The sequence below is a fragment of the Nematostella vectensis genome, chromosome 4 (assembly GCF_932526225.1).
Source record: "Nematostella vectensis chromosome 4, jaNemVect1.1, whole genome shotgun sequence".
Classification (NCBI taxonomy): Eukaryota; Metazoa; Cnidaria; class Anthozoa; order Actiniaria; family Edwardsiidae; genus Nematostella; species Nematostella vectensis.
The window spans coordinates 15,219,718-15,234,207 of NC_064037.1; the positions used below are offsets into that span (position 1 = coordinate 15,219,718).

Below are 14,490 nucleotides of genomic sequence, written 5' to 3' on the forward strand. Positions count from 1 at the left end.
CTACCAAACCCGCAGCACACCATAAGGAGTCCAGTTATCCGATCGTAATAGTGCGCTACATGTTGGGCAGATGGGATAACTTGTCTCCTTATAGTGCGCTACAGAATTGGTAGATGGGATGGGCTACGCGCACCATGAGATTGAAAATAATATTGTTGTTATCTGCACCCTATCACTTGGGATGTCAAACAAAGGCTCATGGATGACATTGAAGATCTTTAGCCTTTCTTAGGTCCCCATTCGCTTCATCGTGAAAAGTTCTGCAGCTGTCCTTCCATGTGCTTGGGTGTCTTTTCAGGTGGTTCCGCATGTCTTGATTGTGTATCAAGCACCAGACACATGGGTATCGACCTTTTGAATAAAGAAATAACTACAAGGTCACTAAACTAGTTTATCTATCATAAATCACCGCTTGCACCTGATATTCCAAGCATACCAGCATACGGCTACCCTGGTAGCATACGGCAGATGGTCTCCAAAAGCAAACAAGATGACATTTTTGTCCTTAGTTAAGAACAGTGTAAAGCTTTTTGTGTTAGTTTTGATTATCCATGTTATCATGGTTAATTACTTACTGCCACTTTTTCAACAAATTCAGGCTGCTCTTTGTAAATGGAACTAACGACACGGAGGTTGTTTCTTCTATCCTTTGCCCTCATATATGCATAATTCAGCAGTGTTTTTGCTGGAGTTTGGTTTCTCAAGATTGGCCACCAGAAACTTCATGGTATCTTTTCCGTGATCACCACCAATCTTGAGGTAGATGGTTTCCCCAGGGATCTCCCCATCGTGCCACGGGCGTGACGGGTGTACATTGGTTGATTCGGATTTACTTGAAAGTCTTCAGAACGAGGCTGCTAGGTTAATTACTCGAGCGATGAATGGTGCTAATGTAAGTGCCCTTCTGAATGGGGCCGGCTTGTTGAGACTGAGTGATCGGAGAAAAATGCACAAGTTAATTATTAAAATACCCAGTTTTTTTACACACTAGATTACGCTTAAAACAATGTGGTCTGCGTTATTACCTTTATATGATTAATTGTAAAGATTCTCCTTCATGTATTTGCGGGGCCTCAAGAGAGGATGTTTTACATTTTCTTCTTGAATGCCCTTGTTTTGCTGCTCAACGTTCTTCGCTGTTTATCTCTATTGCATTAATTGCCCTAGGAATTTGAGGAACTCTTAGTTTACAAGGCAAGGTTCAGTTTTTACTTTCTGGGCACCCCTCTATTAGCTTTGATAATAATCCAAAATGCTTTGCTGCTGCAGTTCAAACCTTCATAATTGATACCAATCGTTTTCTCGTTGATTGTTAGTAATATTTCTCATGTTACCCTCAAGTACGTACGTGTTCGACCTTGAGTGTATAGTCTATACAACTAATAACAAAAGTCCCCTCGATGAGCTCCTATAGCTCTTGGGATAACTGTAAGTAAATATTTTTTAAATAAAAAAATGACATTTTGTTTCATTTTTTATCCATTAAAACCTTTCGATCATATAGGGAGTATATTTATTTCAGAAAGATATTTTACTTTTCACTTGGTCATCCAGATATTAAGTTATCTTTTTACTTTTCCGCGGCCTTGTAGTGAGACGGTTTGGTCAGCTGAGCACTTTAAAAGTTCTCGCTCAACTGCAGTCCCTAGTTCGGTCACCTCCTTATTATTCACCTTCATCTTTCCGCTTTTTTATAGCCTCGCTGATTGTTTGGGATGGCTGCTGTTGGGCGTGGGCGACATTTGGGGGCGCGCTGCCTTCGCGTGGTCGGCATTCGTGTTGCTGAAATTGTACATCTTTACCGCATTCTTTGCACTTGCAGATTTAAATGTCTATCAGACCAAGTAACGTGCGTTAAAACTTAGTTCCCTGGAACTGAGGCCTGTTATACAGACTGGGCAAGGGCTTGCGTAAGGCACGCGCCAAAAGCATTATGTGTGCAGATTGTTTCACCGGTTTGTCAAAAAGCTCGCTTTAAATAGGGCAGTTGAAGACGACTTTTTGGACTTCGTTCAGCTCAAACCGTTCTGAAAAATTGGCAATTTGACGATTTGCCATCTCCTTTCGGCTATCCTCTCATGTACCGCACCATAATGTACAAGGGTTGTTCGTTGCACTTTTCTCGCTTTGACCTCCCTTTCTTACAAACTCTCATTTTTTGCATGTACTGCAAGAGTCAGTGTGTTTTCCCAAAGGGTTACTCCCTATAAATTGGGTGTGGGGGTGGCCGTCGTATTTTTTAGGGTTTGAAATCCGAGGTTTGGTATTTTAACGGCTATCAAAAAATAAAAAAAAAAACATGGTATTTTTTTAGGGTCTACGAACGCAAGGTACCCTGCAGTTTCGCCAAGTTTTCGATTAAAAAGCTGTGATAAGGCGGAGCGAAATATTCTGCATTGTTATATTTGCGATGCCGCAGCGTGAAAGTAGGATAAACACGTGATTAGTGCACTAGTCATTTAAAACCCCCACTCCCATGGTCCCGTGGAAGTGTTTGTCTAACGTGGGGGTTTAGAGCACTTTTGAACGAGAATCTGTCCCGAGAGGGTGGGGGAATCGACAGTTTTTTACACTTGTCTTCACCCTGGGGCTTCCTTCAACATCTGGACGAAATGAACGGAGCAGCAATATGCAGAATGTTGCCGAAATTGGTGAAATTTCGGGTTAGTATCAAATAAGCACTTGAATAGAGGGTGGTCGCTTAACAGACGTATTAGTATCACTGTAATTTCGGTCTGGTTTGTCTCTTCTTGTACATTCACTCACTCACGATGCATACATACTCCATCTGTTCAAGATATTCATTCCCCTACCCCCCCCCCCCCCCCCCCCCCCACACACACACACACACAAAATACAATAAGGGGTGTGGGGGGGATGATGGGGATGATGGGGAGAGGGCCGTCTGGGTGGGAGGAGTTGTCATTCGCAAAAAAAAAGGGATAAGGCAGGGAGTTGCTGTCGGGGGAGCGTCATGGGAGAAAGGGATGTGAATGGTGGGTGAGGGACATGTATATGTGTGTATTAGGGGGCTGGGGTAAGAGGTGTTGTGCGAAGGGAGCTGACGTAGCAGGAGGGTTGATGTAGGGTTAGAGATGGGAAAAATCGTGTGTCGTGAGTAAGGGGAGGGATGTAGGGGAACAAAGGAAGCGAGGGATGGGATGTTGTGGGGTATAAGGGTCTGTTTCGGATGGGGTGATGCGAGAAAGGAGTCTGTAAAAACACATTAATTTTTCTCGCAGCTTTTATTCATCGTCTGGTAGCATGACGTTCTTGCGGCTTTTTACCCTGAAACAAATGCAAAATACAAAGACAAATAATTAAAAAAGAAATCGCTGGGAACAAGAATCATCGTTTGCCACAGTCTGCATTTATTCGGTGCTCTTGTCAAGTCTTGTGATTGCGCTTCTATTTGGTTGGCACTCTAAAATTATATTCTAATATTATATTTAAATTATTTCCCACTTAATTCCCTTCTAGCGGAGGCATCTTTTCTCTGGCCCTTTTTTCACTGGCCACTTCTAGCAGGGAACCAGTTTACAGCATTTTTATAAACTTCGCTACAGTTTTTCGTTGCCATCTGCTTGTCTGTAAGTCACGCATTGTTTGTGCGCCGCCAAACAAAAGAAATTAGTACCCTCGACTCGTTAATGCAGCGCAAAACGCCTTTGAATAGGCTATATCTGCCAATTCAGTAAACCTAAAAACTTACATGGAGTTTGATAGCAGCACTTGAGTCCTTGGCACACACCCATTCCAAGCATCACCTTGTAATCGTCTCCACATTCACTATGACAGGTGCCAGTCACGCCATGATAGATGTAGCAAGACGCCCCATCAGCACCACCTGAGCAGTAAACATAGCTATTAATATCAAATAACATATTCCCCCTCCCCTCCCCTCTCACACGTGTCTCCTATATACGCCTTTCAAGCCACCATAGTAGATGCAGAAATACGCCCTACCAAACAAACATATGCCCCCTCCCCTCCCCTCTCACACGTGTCTCCTTATACGCCTTCTAGCCACCAAAATAGATGCAGAAATACGCCCTACCAAACAAACATATGCCCCCTCCCCTTCCCTCTCACACGTGTCTCCTTATACGCCTTCTAGCCACCATAATAGATGCAGAAATACGCCCTACCAAACAAACATATGCCCCCTCCCCTCCCCTCTCACACGTGTCTCCTATATACGCCTTCTAGCCACCATGATAGATGCAGAAATACGCCCTACCAAACAAACATATGCCCCCTTCCCTCCCCTCTCACACGTGTCTCCTTATACGCCTTCTAGCCACCATAATAGATGCAGAAATACGCCCTACCAAACAAACATATGCCCCCTCCCCTCCCTTCTCACACGTGTCTCCTATATACGCCTTCTAGCCACCATGATAGATGCAGAAATACGCCCTACCAAACAAACATATGCCCCCTTCCCTCCCCTCTCACACGTGTCTCCTTATACGCCTTCTAGCCACCATAATAGATGCAGAAATACGCCCTACCAAACAAACATATGCCCCCTCTCCTCCCCTCTCACACGTGTCTCACAGACATACCTCTCCCTACACATACGCACCCGTTAATCAGCGCTATCTGAATACAGCTGCATATAATTTGTGCCTGCCTAATTTTAACAAAATACCGATATCATGAAACAATGGTATCCTCTATGGTATGGTGCTTCCGAAAAGACCAGTTCTAAGTGCATAGACAATTTTTCCCCAAAAACAATGGGAAATTTGTTATATGATTGGTGAACTCAATTCAGTTCAGCTTGTGCCTTACATAATAAAAGTATTGTATAAAGAGAGCTAGAACACGCTTGTACAATCGTACCTTCTTGAACAGGCATGGCAGCCGCCAAGCCGAAAACAACCAGAATAAGAAACATTCGCAATGCAGCCATTGTAATCTGCAGGAATACAAAATCAAGTATTATGAATAAAAACGATTCAAGGATTACGATCAGGGTTTTGAAGTTATTCGCGGGATCCGGGATTCGCCTAAAAGGTGCTGCAGTACTATATTTAACAATTAGTTCGAGTTTTCTATGAGTCAATAGATAGATGACTATTTGACTCATAGAAAACGAGAACGAGTAGTCTAATTGTTTTAGTATAAATCCACTCACATACTACCTTCGAATAGCTGACGATTTTAATAAAAATTTATGTTGTTTTTGTGAAAAACGCCGTTTTTTTCGCTACTCGCTATCTATCGCTCAATAGATAGTGAATACGGGAGCCAATCAAATTGCAGGATTCGTGATAGTATGTGAGTAGATTTATACTAAAAGTACATATAAGCTCAAGACAATTTAGATAACAATAATGATAATAATGGAAAAGGTTGAAAAGAAGACACTGCCCGGTTTCGAAAAGTTGCGGCACACTTATAGATCCCCGCCCATAAACCCTCTCTGCCTTTGCAAACACAAGATAAAGTAAACTATTTGTATTCTTTTTCTTTAGCCTTACCAACTAGTTTGTGCTCGAGTGATCGAAGTAAGCTTTAGGGGAAACTTTTAGAGAATACAAGACGCGAGAAGCTTGCAATTCCGAGTAAAGATCCCGGATAAGCTCGATCTAGCAGCAATTATTAGTATTCACAAATAAAATGCCAGGCTATTTTCCAGATCATTGCAAATCCTATGTGTGGTAATAGGAATTTAAAACTAGTGTGTTTTATAAATTTGGTTCAAAGCTTATTAAATTATCTATGTCAATAAATAATTTTCTCATTTTCTATAAATACTTTTGGTTGTTAGTGCTGGAGGGTTAAATACTGCTGGTTGTTAGTGCTGGAGGGTTAAATACGAAATTTGAGCTTTCAGGCTAGCGCTGACAAACTCCTCTACATAACACGTACTTACCGTCACAAGAATACTGAATGTAATGAACACCTAGTCGATAGAATATTATTTTAGTACAAGAAAATCTGCTACAAGCGGATTGGCTAATGCACGAACTCTCGTTACATGCCAAATAACCTGTGCAAATACACCTACCAAGTAAACAAATGGTACCTTTTGTATAACACGTTTAGGTGTAACAGAATAGACACCTAGTCGATAAATTATTGTTTGAAAAAGCAGGGCTAGTATCTGCTACGGCAAGCAGATTGGCTGATACTGGATTCTCATTCTATGCCACCTTTACAGGTGTTCAAACTAGCATTCTTTAGAACACACATTCAACGTAACATGTTGCTTTGGTATTGACACTTTAAAATTTTGTTTGTGTGTATTTTATACACACAAACAGGAACTTATTTAGCTCGAAAAACAGACGTAGAACCGCTTTGTCCGATACTAATAGTCTTTCAGAATCTGAATTTTACTACCCGGCGGTAGAAAATGAAGCAGTTGCAGGGGAAGAAGGCGAAAACGACGAAACAACAACAACAGTTACAAGTGAACAAGAGTTAATTTAACACAGTCAAGAGGAAATAGACGCTTATTTATCCGAACAAAAAGCCAAACATACAGTAGCAAAAACAAAGTAAGACCTAAACATCCTGTACTCTGTTCGGAAAACAAGTATTTCGGGACTTCTTGACGCCAATATTACTGAGAATTTCGTCGCTCAACTCAGCGGTCACAAATCAACAGAAAGCCTCAGTTCGTACAAGACCGCCGGCGAAAAACACCAGCGGGAGATCCAGCGCTTTAATCAGTGAAAATTAGAGGGCGACATAGGGGAAATCTAGGCCACAACACGGATAAGTTCAGCAAAATATCTGTTCCGCAGCCCGTTTTTCTTTTTTTTTGCTACTGGGAATATGTTGGATCCATCGGTCGTCTGGGAAAAAAAATCTTCCCGAATGGTTTTTTGCAAATTTGTGGAGTTGAACTATTTGTGCTGGGAATACTTTTTGGGGCACTGAGGCGGATGCATGGGAAAAAATCGTCCCGACCGGTTATACGGGCAGTTATTGGTGTGCTGAAATGCCTAACCACTGCTTTCAACAAAACAAAGTCCTAACCAGCAATGCTGCCTGGGAAAAAAAGGGACAAATATTTCTTCCCATCCATTTTTAAAATGGATATTTTCGGCATCATAACATATTCAAACGACGAAATAATGCCATTTTAACGTGTTTCGGGAAGGGGGGGCTCGTTGTATGCCCTGATGTACCGAAACTTCACACTTGAAAGCTAAAATTATGCGATATATGCCCGACAGTCGGGAAAGGTCTTGGATGGACAAAATGGTATTTTCATTCCAATGCAAACGAAAAAGGTTGCAGGGTTTTGGGGGTGGATAGACAAATATGTTGTCTTTTTGTTTTCCTCGATACTTCTTTTCGATGAGATAATTACCAAATGTAATTGTATTAGCATGTGTTTGAGCTTTGGTTTTGCAGGCTGATTTAAAAGCTATTGTTGGTTTAATCTGAAATATTTATATGACAACGCACAGATTTACCTCAAGGGAGTATGAGTTTAATGATGAAATTAGTTTAGAAAATGGGGTTTTAGAGGTTTGATTGATAAATGCAACATGAAAAACAAATACACCTGATAAATAAGCAAATAAAACTTATGATCAAGACGTTTAGAATGACATGCTTTTTTGTTAGTAACGATTTAAAACACTAGTTGTTATTTTTGGGTACTATTTAGATATCAAACAAATTAAAATTTGTGTAGCTGCCCTTGGCAGTCATCGAATTAATAAGCTGGACTTAGATATACAAAAGCAGGGAAGAAAAATTGATTGAAGAAAAATACTACGTGGATGGAACTTTATATTTTGATTAACAAAAACCTGACAACCTTTTCGACTGTTAATTTCCATCCCCCTTAGAAGTTAGAGCTATCGGGAATCAAGAAAAAGTGGAAATGCACACTAGTGACTCAACCAAGCAAAGCCTTTAGTCGCCAAGCCCACTCCTGAGGTTTCCCTGTTCGTATTCCGGGAAAAAAAAGATTCCGTAATAGATTTTCCTTGTTTCATTTTTCACATTTAAGTGTTGAATATAAGAAAATTAAACTTGTCGTTAATACCTTTTTCGTTCTTTTTCTCAAAGGGGGATAAAGCTGTGGTTCTACCTTTAGTTTGTGAAAGAAGAGCATGATTTATTAGGCGTCTCGTGGGAGAACCGCAACGTTAAGAAAAATCCTATTTTTGGTCATAAGAATATTCGGTTTACTCTACGATATGATGTCAGTCAAATGATAAAAATATTTGTCTGTCAAAGTATGTTTTTAATAAGGGAAGAACAAATAATTATACTGCTGGATGCAAGCTGATTCAACTCCGACGCTGGTGTTACCTAGTTATCGTTGGGTGGCCGGTAGAGGGCGTTGGAAATGTTGACAATTTTAAAATTTGAAATCGCGCAGGCTTGTTTTAATCAAAATTTAATAAAATATGAAAAGTGTAATAACAGCATAAGATCTTCCTAATAATGCCCAATCGTAATAAATAGAAACAAACCAATTCTCCGTACAAGGGATTTTATGGAAACGATGTAGCGGGTTTATTTACAAAACTTTGAGTAAAAGTACAGCCTGTTCCGAAACCTAAAAGTACTATTTTCAATCTATTTCTATCCGTTTTCTTTTATTGTATGCAACTCCCTTGTTTTGACCTCCCCACGGTCCCGGTGACGATGCAAGTGTAAGAATATAAACGCCTAAATATTCCACGTTTTGTCTTAAATGAGCACACAGACCTTTTTTAGATCGCGCACATTTCAACACAGTGTTAGAGGACTAGACGGGAGGCGAAGATAAAGATGAAGGCGAGGCTGGTTATTTTCAAGCTTTAATGATTTGCACACAGCAGTAGCGGTACACACAGTATAGTGATGTATATGATATAAAATACAGAGCTAGGCTCGCTATAATCATTCTCTAGGACCAGACAGCAATCCATATGGTTGTCCCACATGAGAGGAAATAAATGTAAAACAATTCGAGAGGGAACGGGAAGAATTTGATACATTCGGCCAAACGAACCAATCAGCCAAAAGCGTGAGGGCGTGGGAAATCACAGAGTTGGTCTCTTGTCCCTGCGTATTTACAAAATAATGAATGAAGTCAAGGTAACTCTAAGATAACAATAATGATTAAGCAACTTTTAAAACTTAACTGCGCATGCTCAAAGAGCGCGTGACTACAACATTTTCCTTTATTTTTTTAACGATAAAAATAAATGATGTCTAAACCAAGGGGTGAAGATGGCATGTGGTTTCGAAGAACATTCAAGAGTTTTTAAACTTGCCAAATAAAATGTCTGAAACGAAATGAAGAAACCACGATTATGCCAACGTAAAGAGAAACTGGACACTCCTTGGATTTAGACGCACGAAAAGGTCATCGAAGCGGAGGTCCCACGGGCGTGCTGAAATCTGGATTAACGAAACCATCAATTGTAAAAAAAATCTAAATTATCCTTAAAAGATAAACAAAACTTAATATCTTCCGTTTTTCATGATAGGAACACGAAATACTAGATGACAGTAACTATAACCTAACTAATATGGCAACCCGTCCTGTAACAATAGTTTAGCTTACTTTTCTTGTTTCTGAGCACGAAAGATATGCACTTGCGCAAATGAAAAGGATATCAAAAGGCTACAGGCGCGACAGAGCAAAGCAAGAAAAAAATGCTTAAGGCGGCAATATATATATATTATACCTAGGTCACAGCGTGCTGTGCATTTTATGCCGAAATTACCACGCTACTATAGCAACACGCTAAATCCCAGGAAATGCAAGCGTTAAAAAGAGAGCTAAGCGTGGCGTAACCGACTAAGACCGGGCTGGGATCCTGGTTATAATGCGCGGGTACCTCAGGTTCCTTTATGTTGTACAGTTTGCTAGATAGCGGTGCTGGGGCCGAAATCTTCAGTCTAGCCGTAAAGCTTTAGTTGCCATATGGCGTTTCAGCGTATGTCTGTCAGAACTATGGTCTATTTTTCTCTAACGGCTGCAGGGACACTTAAAATAACCCACAATTTAAATCATCAAATTTTCCGCGATTGGGTTTTGAAAGTATTTAAAAATTATCACTAATTTATATGCCACGTATTCAGTATAATAATCTTTATTTATTTATGATCTTATATTTAAAATTTCTTGTTATTTCGTCAATGTCTTGGAATCTGATTAAAACAGTTTGATTGACAGATTGCTAAAACCATCTTCTTAGAATCATATTCCTGACTTCTAATATCCTCTCCTTCTCACTTGTAAATTCCCTTCTACATTTTGGGCTCTGAGAATTTCTCCGTCGGTTGCAAGTTGCTGAACAGGTGACACGAAGGGTGTATACAATGCATCTGTGCGCCAACTTCATGATAACCCAATTTCTTGAAAAAACCCACAGACCTGATGGCGCTCTCTACTTTTATTGGTCGCTTTTTGCGTTTTCTGAGCACTTCCTCCATTCCAAGTATCATCAAGGATCCATACCCTTTATCCTGGGTACGAAAAAGGTGGTAAGAATTTACAGTATCGGCAATGTTAAAACTTTCTTAAAGCTTGTTCAAATGATGATTAAATGTTACATTACTCATAGCACTAAAATATTTGTTATTCCAGAACTATGACAGAAGGAAGAAAGATTTGTTATGCCATAAGCTTCTATAAGCTATTGACTTTGTTGTTGAAACCTTAACAAGATGTTAGAACCTATTTGCACACAGCAGTAGCGGTACACACAGTATGGTGATGTATTTGATATAAAATACAGAGCTAGGCTTGCTATAATCATTCTCTAGGACCAGACAGCAATCCATATGGTTGTCCCACATGAGAGGAAATAAATGTAAAACAATTCGAGAGGGAACGGGAAGAATTTGATAAACGAACCAATCAGCCAAAAGCGTAAGGGCGTGGGAAATCACAGAGTTGGTCTGTCTTCCCTGCGTATTTAAAATAATCAATGAAGTCAAGGTAACTCTAAGATAACAATAATGATTAAGCAACTTTTAAAACTTAACTGCGCATGCTCAAAGAGCGCGTGACTACAACATTTTCCTTTATTTTTTTAACGATAAAAATAAATGATGTCTAAACCAAGGGGTGAAGATGGCATGTGGTTTCGAAGAACATTCAAGAGTTTTTAAACTTGCCAAATAAAAAGTCTGAAACAAAATGAAGAAACCACGATTATGCCAACGTAAAGAGAAACTGGACACTCCTTGGATTTAGACGCACGAAAAGGTCATCGAAGCGGAGGTCCCACGGGCGTGCTGAAATCTGGATTAACGAAACCATCAATTGTAAAAAAAATCTAAATTATCCTTAAAAGATAAACAAAACTTAATATCTTCCGTTTTTCATGATAGGAACACGAAATACTAGATGACAGTAACTATAACCTAACTAATATGGCAACCCGTCCTGTAACAATAGTTTAGCTTACTTTTCTTGTTTCTGAGCACGAAAGATATGCACTTGCGCAAATGAAAAGGATATCAAAAGGCTACAGGCGCGACAGAGCAAAGCAAGAAAAAAATGCTTAAGGCGGCAATATATATATATATATATTATACCTAGGTCACAGCGTGCTGTGCATTTTATGCCGAAATTACCACGCTACTATAGCAACACGCTAAATCCCAGGAAATGCAAGCGTTAAAAAGAGAGCTAAGCGTGGCGTAACCGACTAAGACCGGGCTGGGATCCTGGTTATAATGCGCGGGTACCTCAGGTTCCTTTATGTTGTACAGTTTGCTAGATAGCGGTGCTGGGGCCGAAATCTTCAGTCTAGCCGTAAAGCTTTAGTTGCCATATGGCGTTTCAGCGTATGTCTGTCAGAACTATGGTCTATTTTTCTCTAACGGCTGCAGGAATGTTACAATATCTGGGTTCCCTGTGGTAAGAACAATAAAGTCCCGGATACAGCCCTCCATCTTGGCTACAGAGCTAAACACTCGTGTTGTTGTCTTTCTCTGATCTTCTCGTGAGATTATCTACTGTTGACCCACATCTTGAAACAAGGGACACTTAAAATAACCCACAATTTAAATCATCAAATTTTCCGCGATTGGGGTTTGAAATTATTTAAAAATTATCACTAATTTATATGCCTGGAAACACGTATTCAGTATAATAATCTTTATTTATTTATGATCTCATATAAAATTTCTTGTTATTTCGTCAATGTCTTGCAATCTGACCAAAACAGTTTGATTGACAGATTGCTAAAACCATCTTCTTAGAATGATATTCCTGACTTATAATGTCATCTCCTTCTCACTTGTAAATTCCCTTCTACATTTTGGGCTCTGAGAATTTCTCCATCGGTTGCAAGTTGCTGAACAGGTGACACGAAGGGTGTATACACTGCATCTGTGCGCCAACTTCATGATAACCCAATTTCTTGAAAAACCCCACAGACCTGATGGCGCTCTCTACTTTTATTGGTCTCTTTTTGCGTTTTCTGAGCACTTCCTCCATTCCAAGTATCATCAAGGATCCATACCCTTTATCCTGGGTACGAAAAAGGTGGTAAGAATTTACAGTAATCGGCAACGTTAAAACTTTCTTAAAGCTTGTTCAAATAATGATTAAATGTTACATTACTCATAGCACTGAAATATTTGTTATTCCAGAACTATGACAGAAGGAAGAAAGATTTGTTATGCCATATGCTTCTATAAGCTATTGACTTTGTTGTTGAAACCTTAACAAGATGTTAGAACCTATTTGACTAGTATCACTATAGCCAAACCTACCAGCAGCAATCTCTTCCCTCCCTGGAAAAACTGAAACTGAATTATCTATCATGTATTGCCCATGCCCCCCCCCCACCAAATTTCTTCCAAAATTATAAGGAAATTACAAGTAGGGAACTGGCTGTGCCCCCCAAAAAATTTCCTTAAAAAAACATACATCAACCCCCCCCCCCCCCCTCTTTCACCTTTTTTTACTGTAGCTGTATAGACTAAAACATGTGAGAAAGTTAGGGTCTGTGTTACCCTTGCTCTATCACCTGATAATCTTTGTTGACAAACAAGAAGTCTATCTGGTGACAGTAGTCCCTTTTCTTGTGATTGGTCTGCTCTTCGTCAGCTGGGGTGGCACTGCCTACACTGACAATGGTCTCTAGGTGATGTAACACTAAACATCAGTGTTGAAAAGAGAAAAGTTTCTCAAGAAATAGACATACAGCTAGACCACAAAAAATCTTGTTTTGTTATTTATTTCCTAGAGAGCCAATGGGCAGGTGGCTTTTATTTATATTTATTTCTAATTTATTTTAAAAAAATTAAGCCATTGAAGCTATACTCCAGCGCAAAGACTCACTAAGGGAAAAACAAAAAATATATATGCTGCCAATCTTAAAGCCGCATTGTCACCAGTTTACTTCCGGTCGATTGCGTAAAAATATCCGATGATTTTTAACGGAGAATGCGAAAAATATTTCAAAATATTGAAAGCAGTGTGTTTATTGGAAGTTTTTTTGAGAATGTGATCGATAATTTAGAGCTGTTAATTATCTCGGATTCTAATAGATTATTTTGTCTTTTAACGGTTGAGGTTTCCGTCGGACCTCTGGAAGTAGACTGGTGACAATGCGGCTTTAACTTGTCTTTGGAACAGGAAATCGCTCTACTTCAAACTTGTGTCTTATGTTTGCGACCCACCTTTCAATGGTGCCAAAAAAGAGATACCTTTGAAAATGTTTTGGTCGGAGTAGATCCCATTGCTTTCATTTTTTTATATTCAAGAAAAAGCAAGACCACACACACATGTGATGAAATTCAACCCATCATAACAAATGATATGTCTGTCATTTTTTAAACACCAATTTTAATAAGATTTAAAATTCTGTAAGTGAGACAAATTGACCTCTTGCGACTCACAAAAACTTGCTTACCTAACTTAGAGTATCCTTCTCAAAGTCTACAGAGGGGTCGACTTGTGGTAAGTCTATACTATAGTTGTAAATAGTTGTACTATTATTTTTTTTCTCAGGATATGGTGTACTCTCTGCTTAGTAACACAAAGGGTTATACCTTTCACAGTTGGTTGGTCTATCATCTCACCGAACCAAACAAGGCTGCCTTCAAATGGCTCCATAGACTGACCGCAGATCTCACGGGATATGGCACGGAATGTTCGACGGTTTTTCCAAGAATTCTCCACTTCGTAAACATGCAAAGCAGGCTCGATCCAGCCACTGAAAAACACTATCCCTTAGATTATCACTATTGTAATGAAAATACACAAATAATTTAAGCAATAAGTATAAGTAACTTAATGAAATTTGTCGCGTGCGACCAAAAAAAAACTGAAAACACTCAAACAAAGGCTACACAAATAATAAAACAATAACCAAAAGAGATTATTCAATGATTTAATGAACATACCTCATCATGTAACCATCTCACATTATAAAATATACCAAAAAATAAATGTTTCTCTTATAAAAAGGCAACCTCAAAAGGCAAATGGAGTCAGTCTCCCAAACATCAAAACTCACCAGACGTTCTTGCCAGCCACAGGTAGCCCATTTA

The 14,490-nt window shown here is 39.5% G+C and overlaps 1 protein-coding gene and 1 long non-coding RNA gene across 4 annotated transcripts; both read right to left on the bottom strand.

The window, feature by feature from the left end:
* Positions 1-3,226: 3,226 nt before the first annotated feature.
* On the bottom strand, positions 3,227-5,986 carry LOC116614635. The gene is made up of 4 exons (XR_004294651.2): positions 5,885-5,986; positions 4,849-4,924; positions 3,713-3,847; positions 3,227-3,288 (listed from the first exon to the last, which is right to left on the bottom strand). It is a non-coding gene; the product is annotated as an uncharacterized LOC116614635 (long non-coding RNA).
* Positions 5,987-11,775: 5,789 nt separating this feature from the next.
* Positions 11,776-14,455, bottom strand: LOC116614640. Of its 3 annotated transcripts, none has more exons than XM_032375860.2 (4): positions 14,344-14,455; positions 13,990-14,153; positions 12,963-13,075; positions 11,776-12,460 (listed from the first exon to the last, which is right to left on the bottom strand). In XM_032375860.2, the coding sequence occupies exons 1-4, from the start codon at positions 14,349-14,351 to the stop codon at positions 12,242-12,244; spliced, it is 504 nt and encodes a 167-aa protein (XP_032231751.1). In that variant the 5' UTR covers positions 14,352-14,455; the 3' UTR covers positions 11,776-12,241. The 3 variants fall into 3 exon arrangements, with proteins under 3 accessions (XP_032231751.1, XP_032231750.1, XP_032231752.1); XM_032375859.2 differs by having other exon boundaries at positions 12,963-13,090; XM_032375861.2 differs by having other exon boundaries at positions 12,963-13,090; positions 13,990-14,163; positions 14,344-14,451.
* Positions 14,456-14,490: the final 35 nt, after the last annotated feature.

Bases quoted from the DNA above. Each gene is read 5' to 3' on its own strand.
- LOC116614640 (XM_032375859.2), bottom strand. The intron at 13,091-13,989 runs GTATAACCCTTT...ACTGATGTTTAG, and splicing joins AGACCAACCAACTGTGAAAG to TGTTACATCACCTAGAGACC. The intron at 12,461-12,962 runs GTGATAGAGCAA...TTTCGTACCCAG, and splicing joins TTGTCAACAAAGATTATCAG to GATAAAGGGTATGGATCCTT.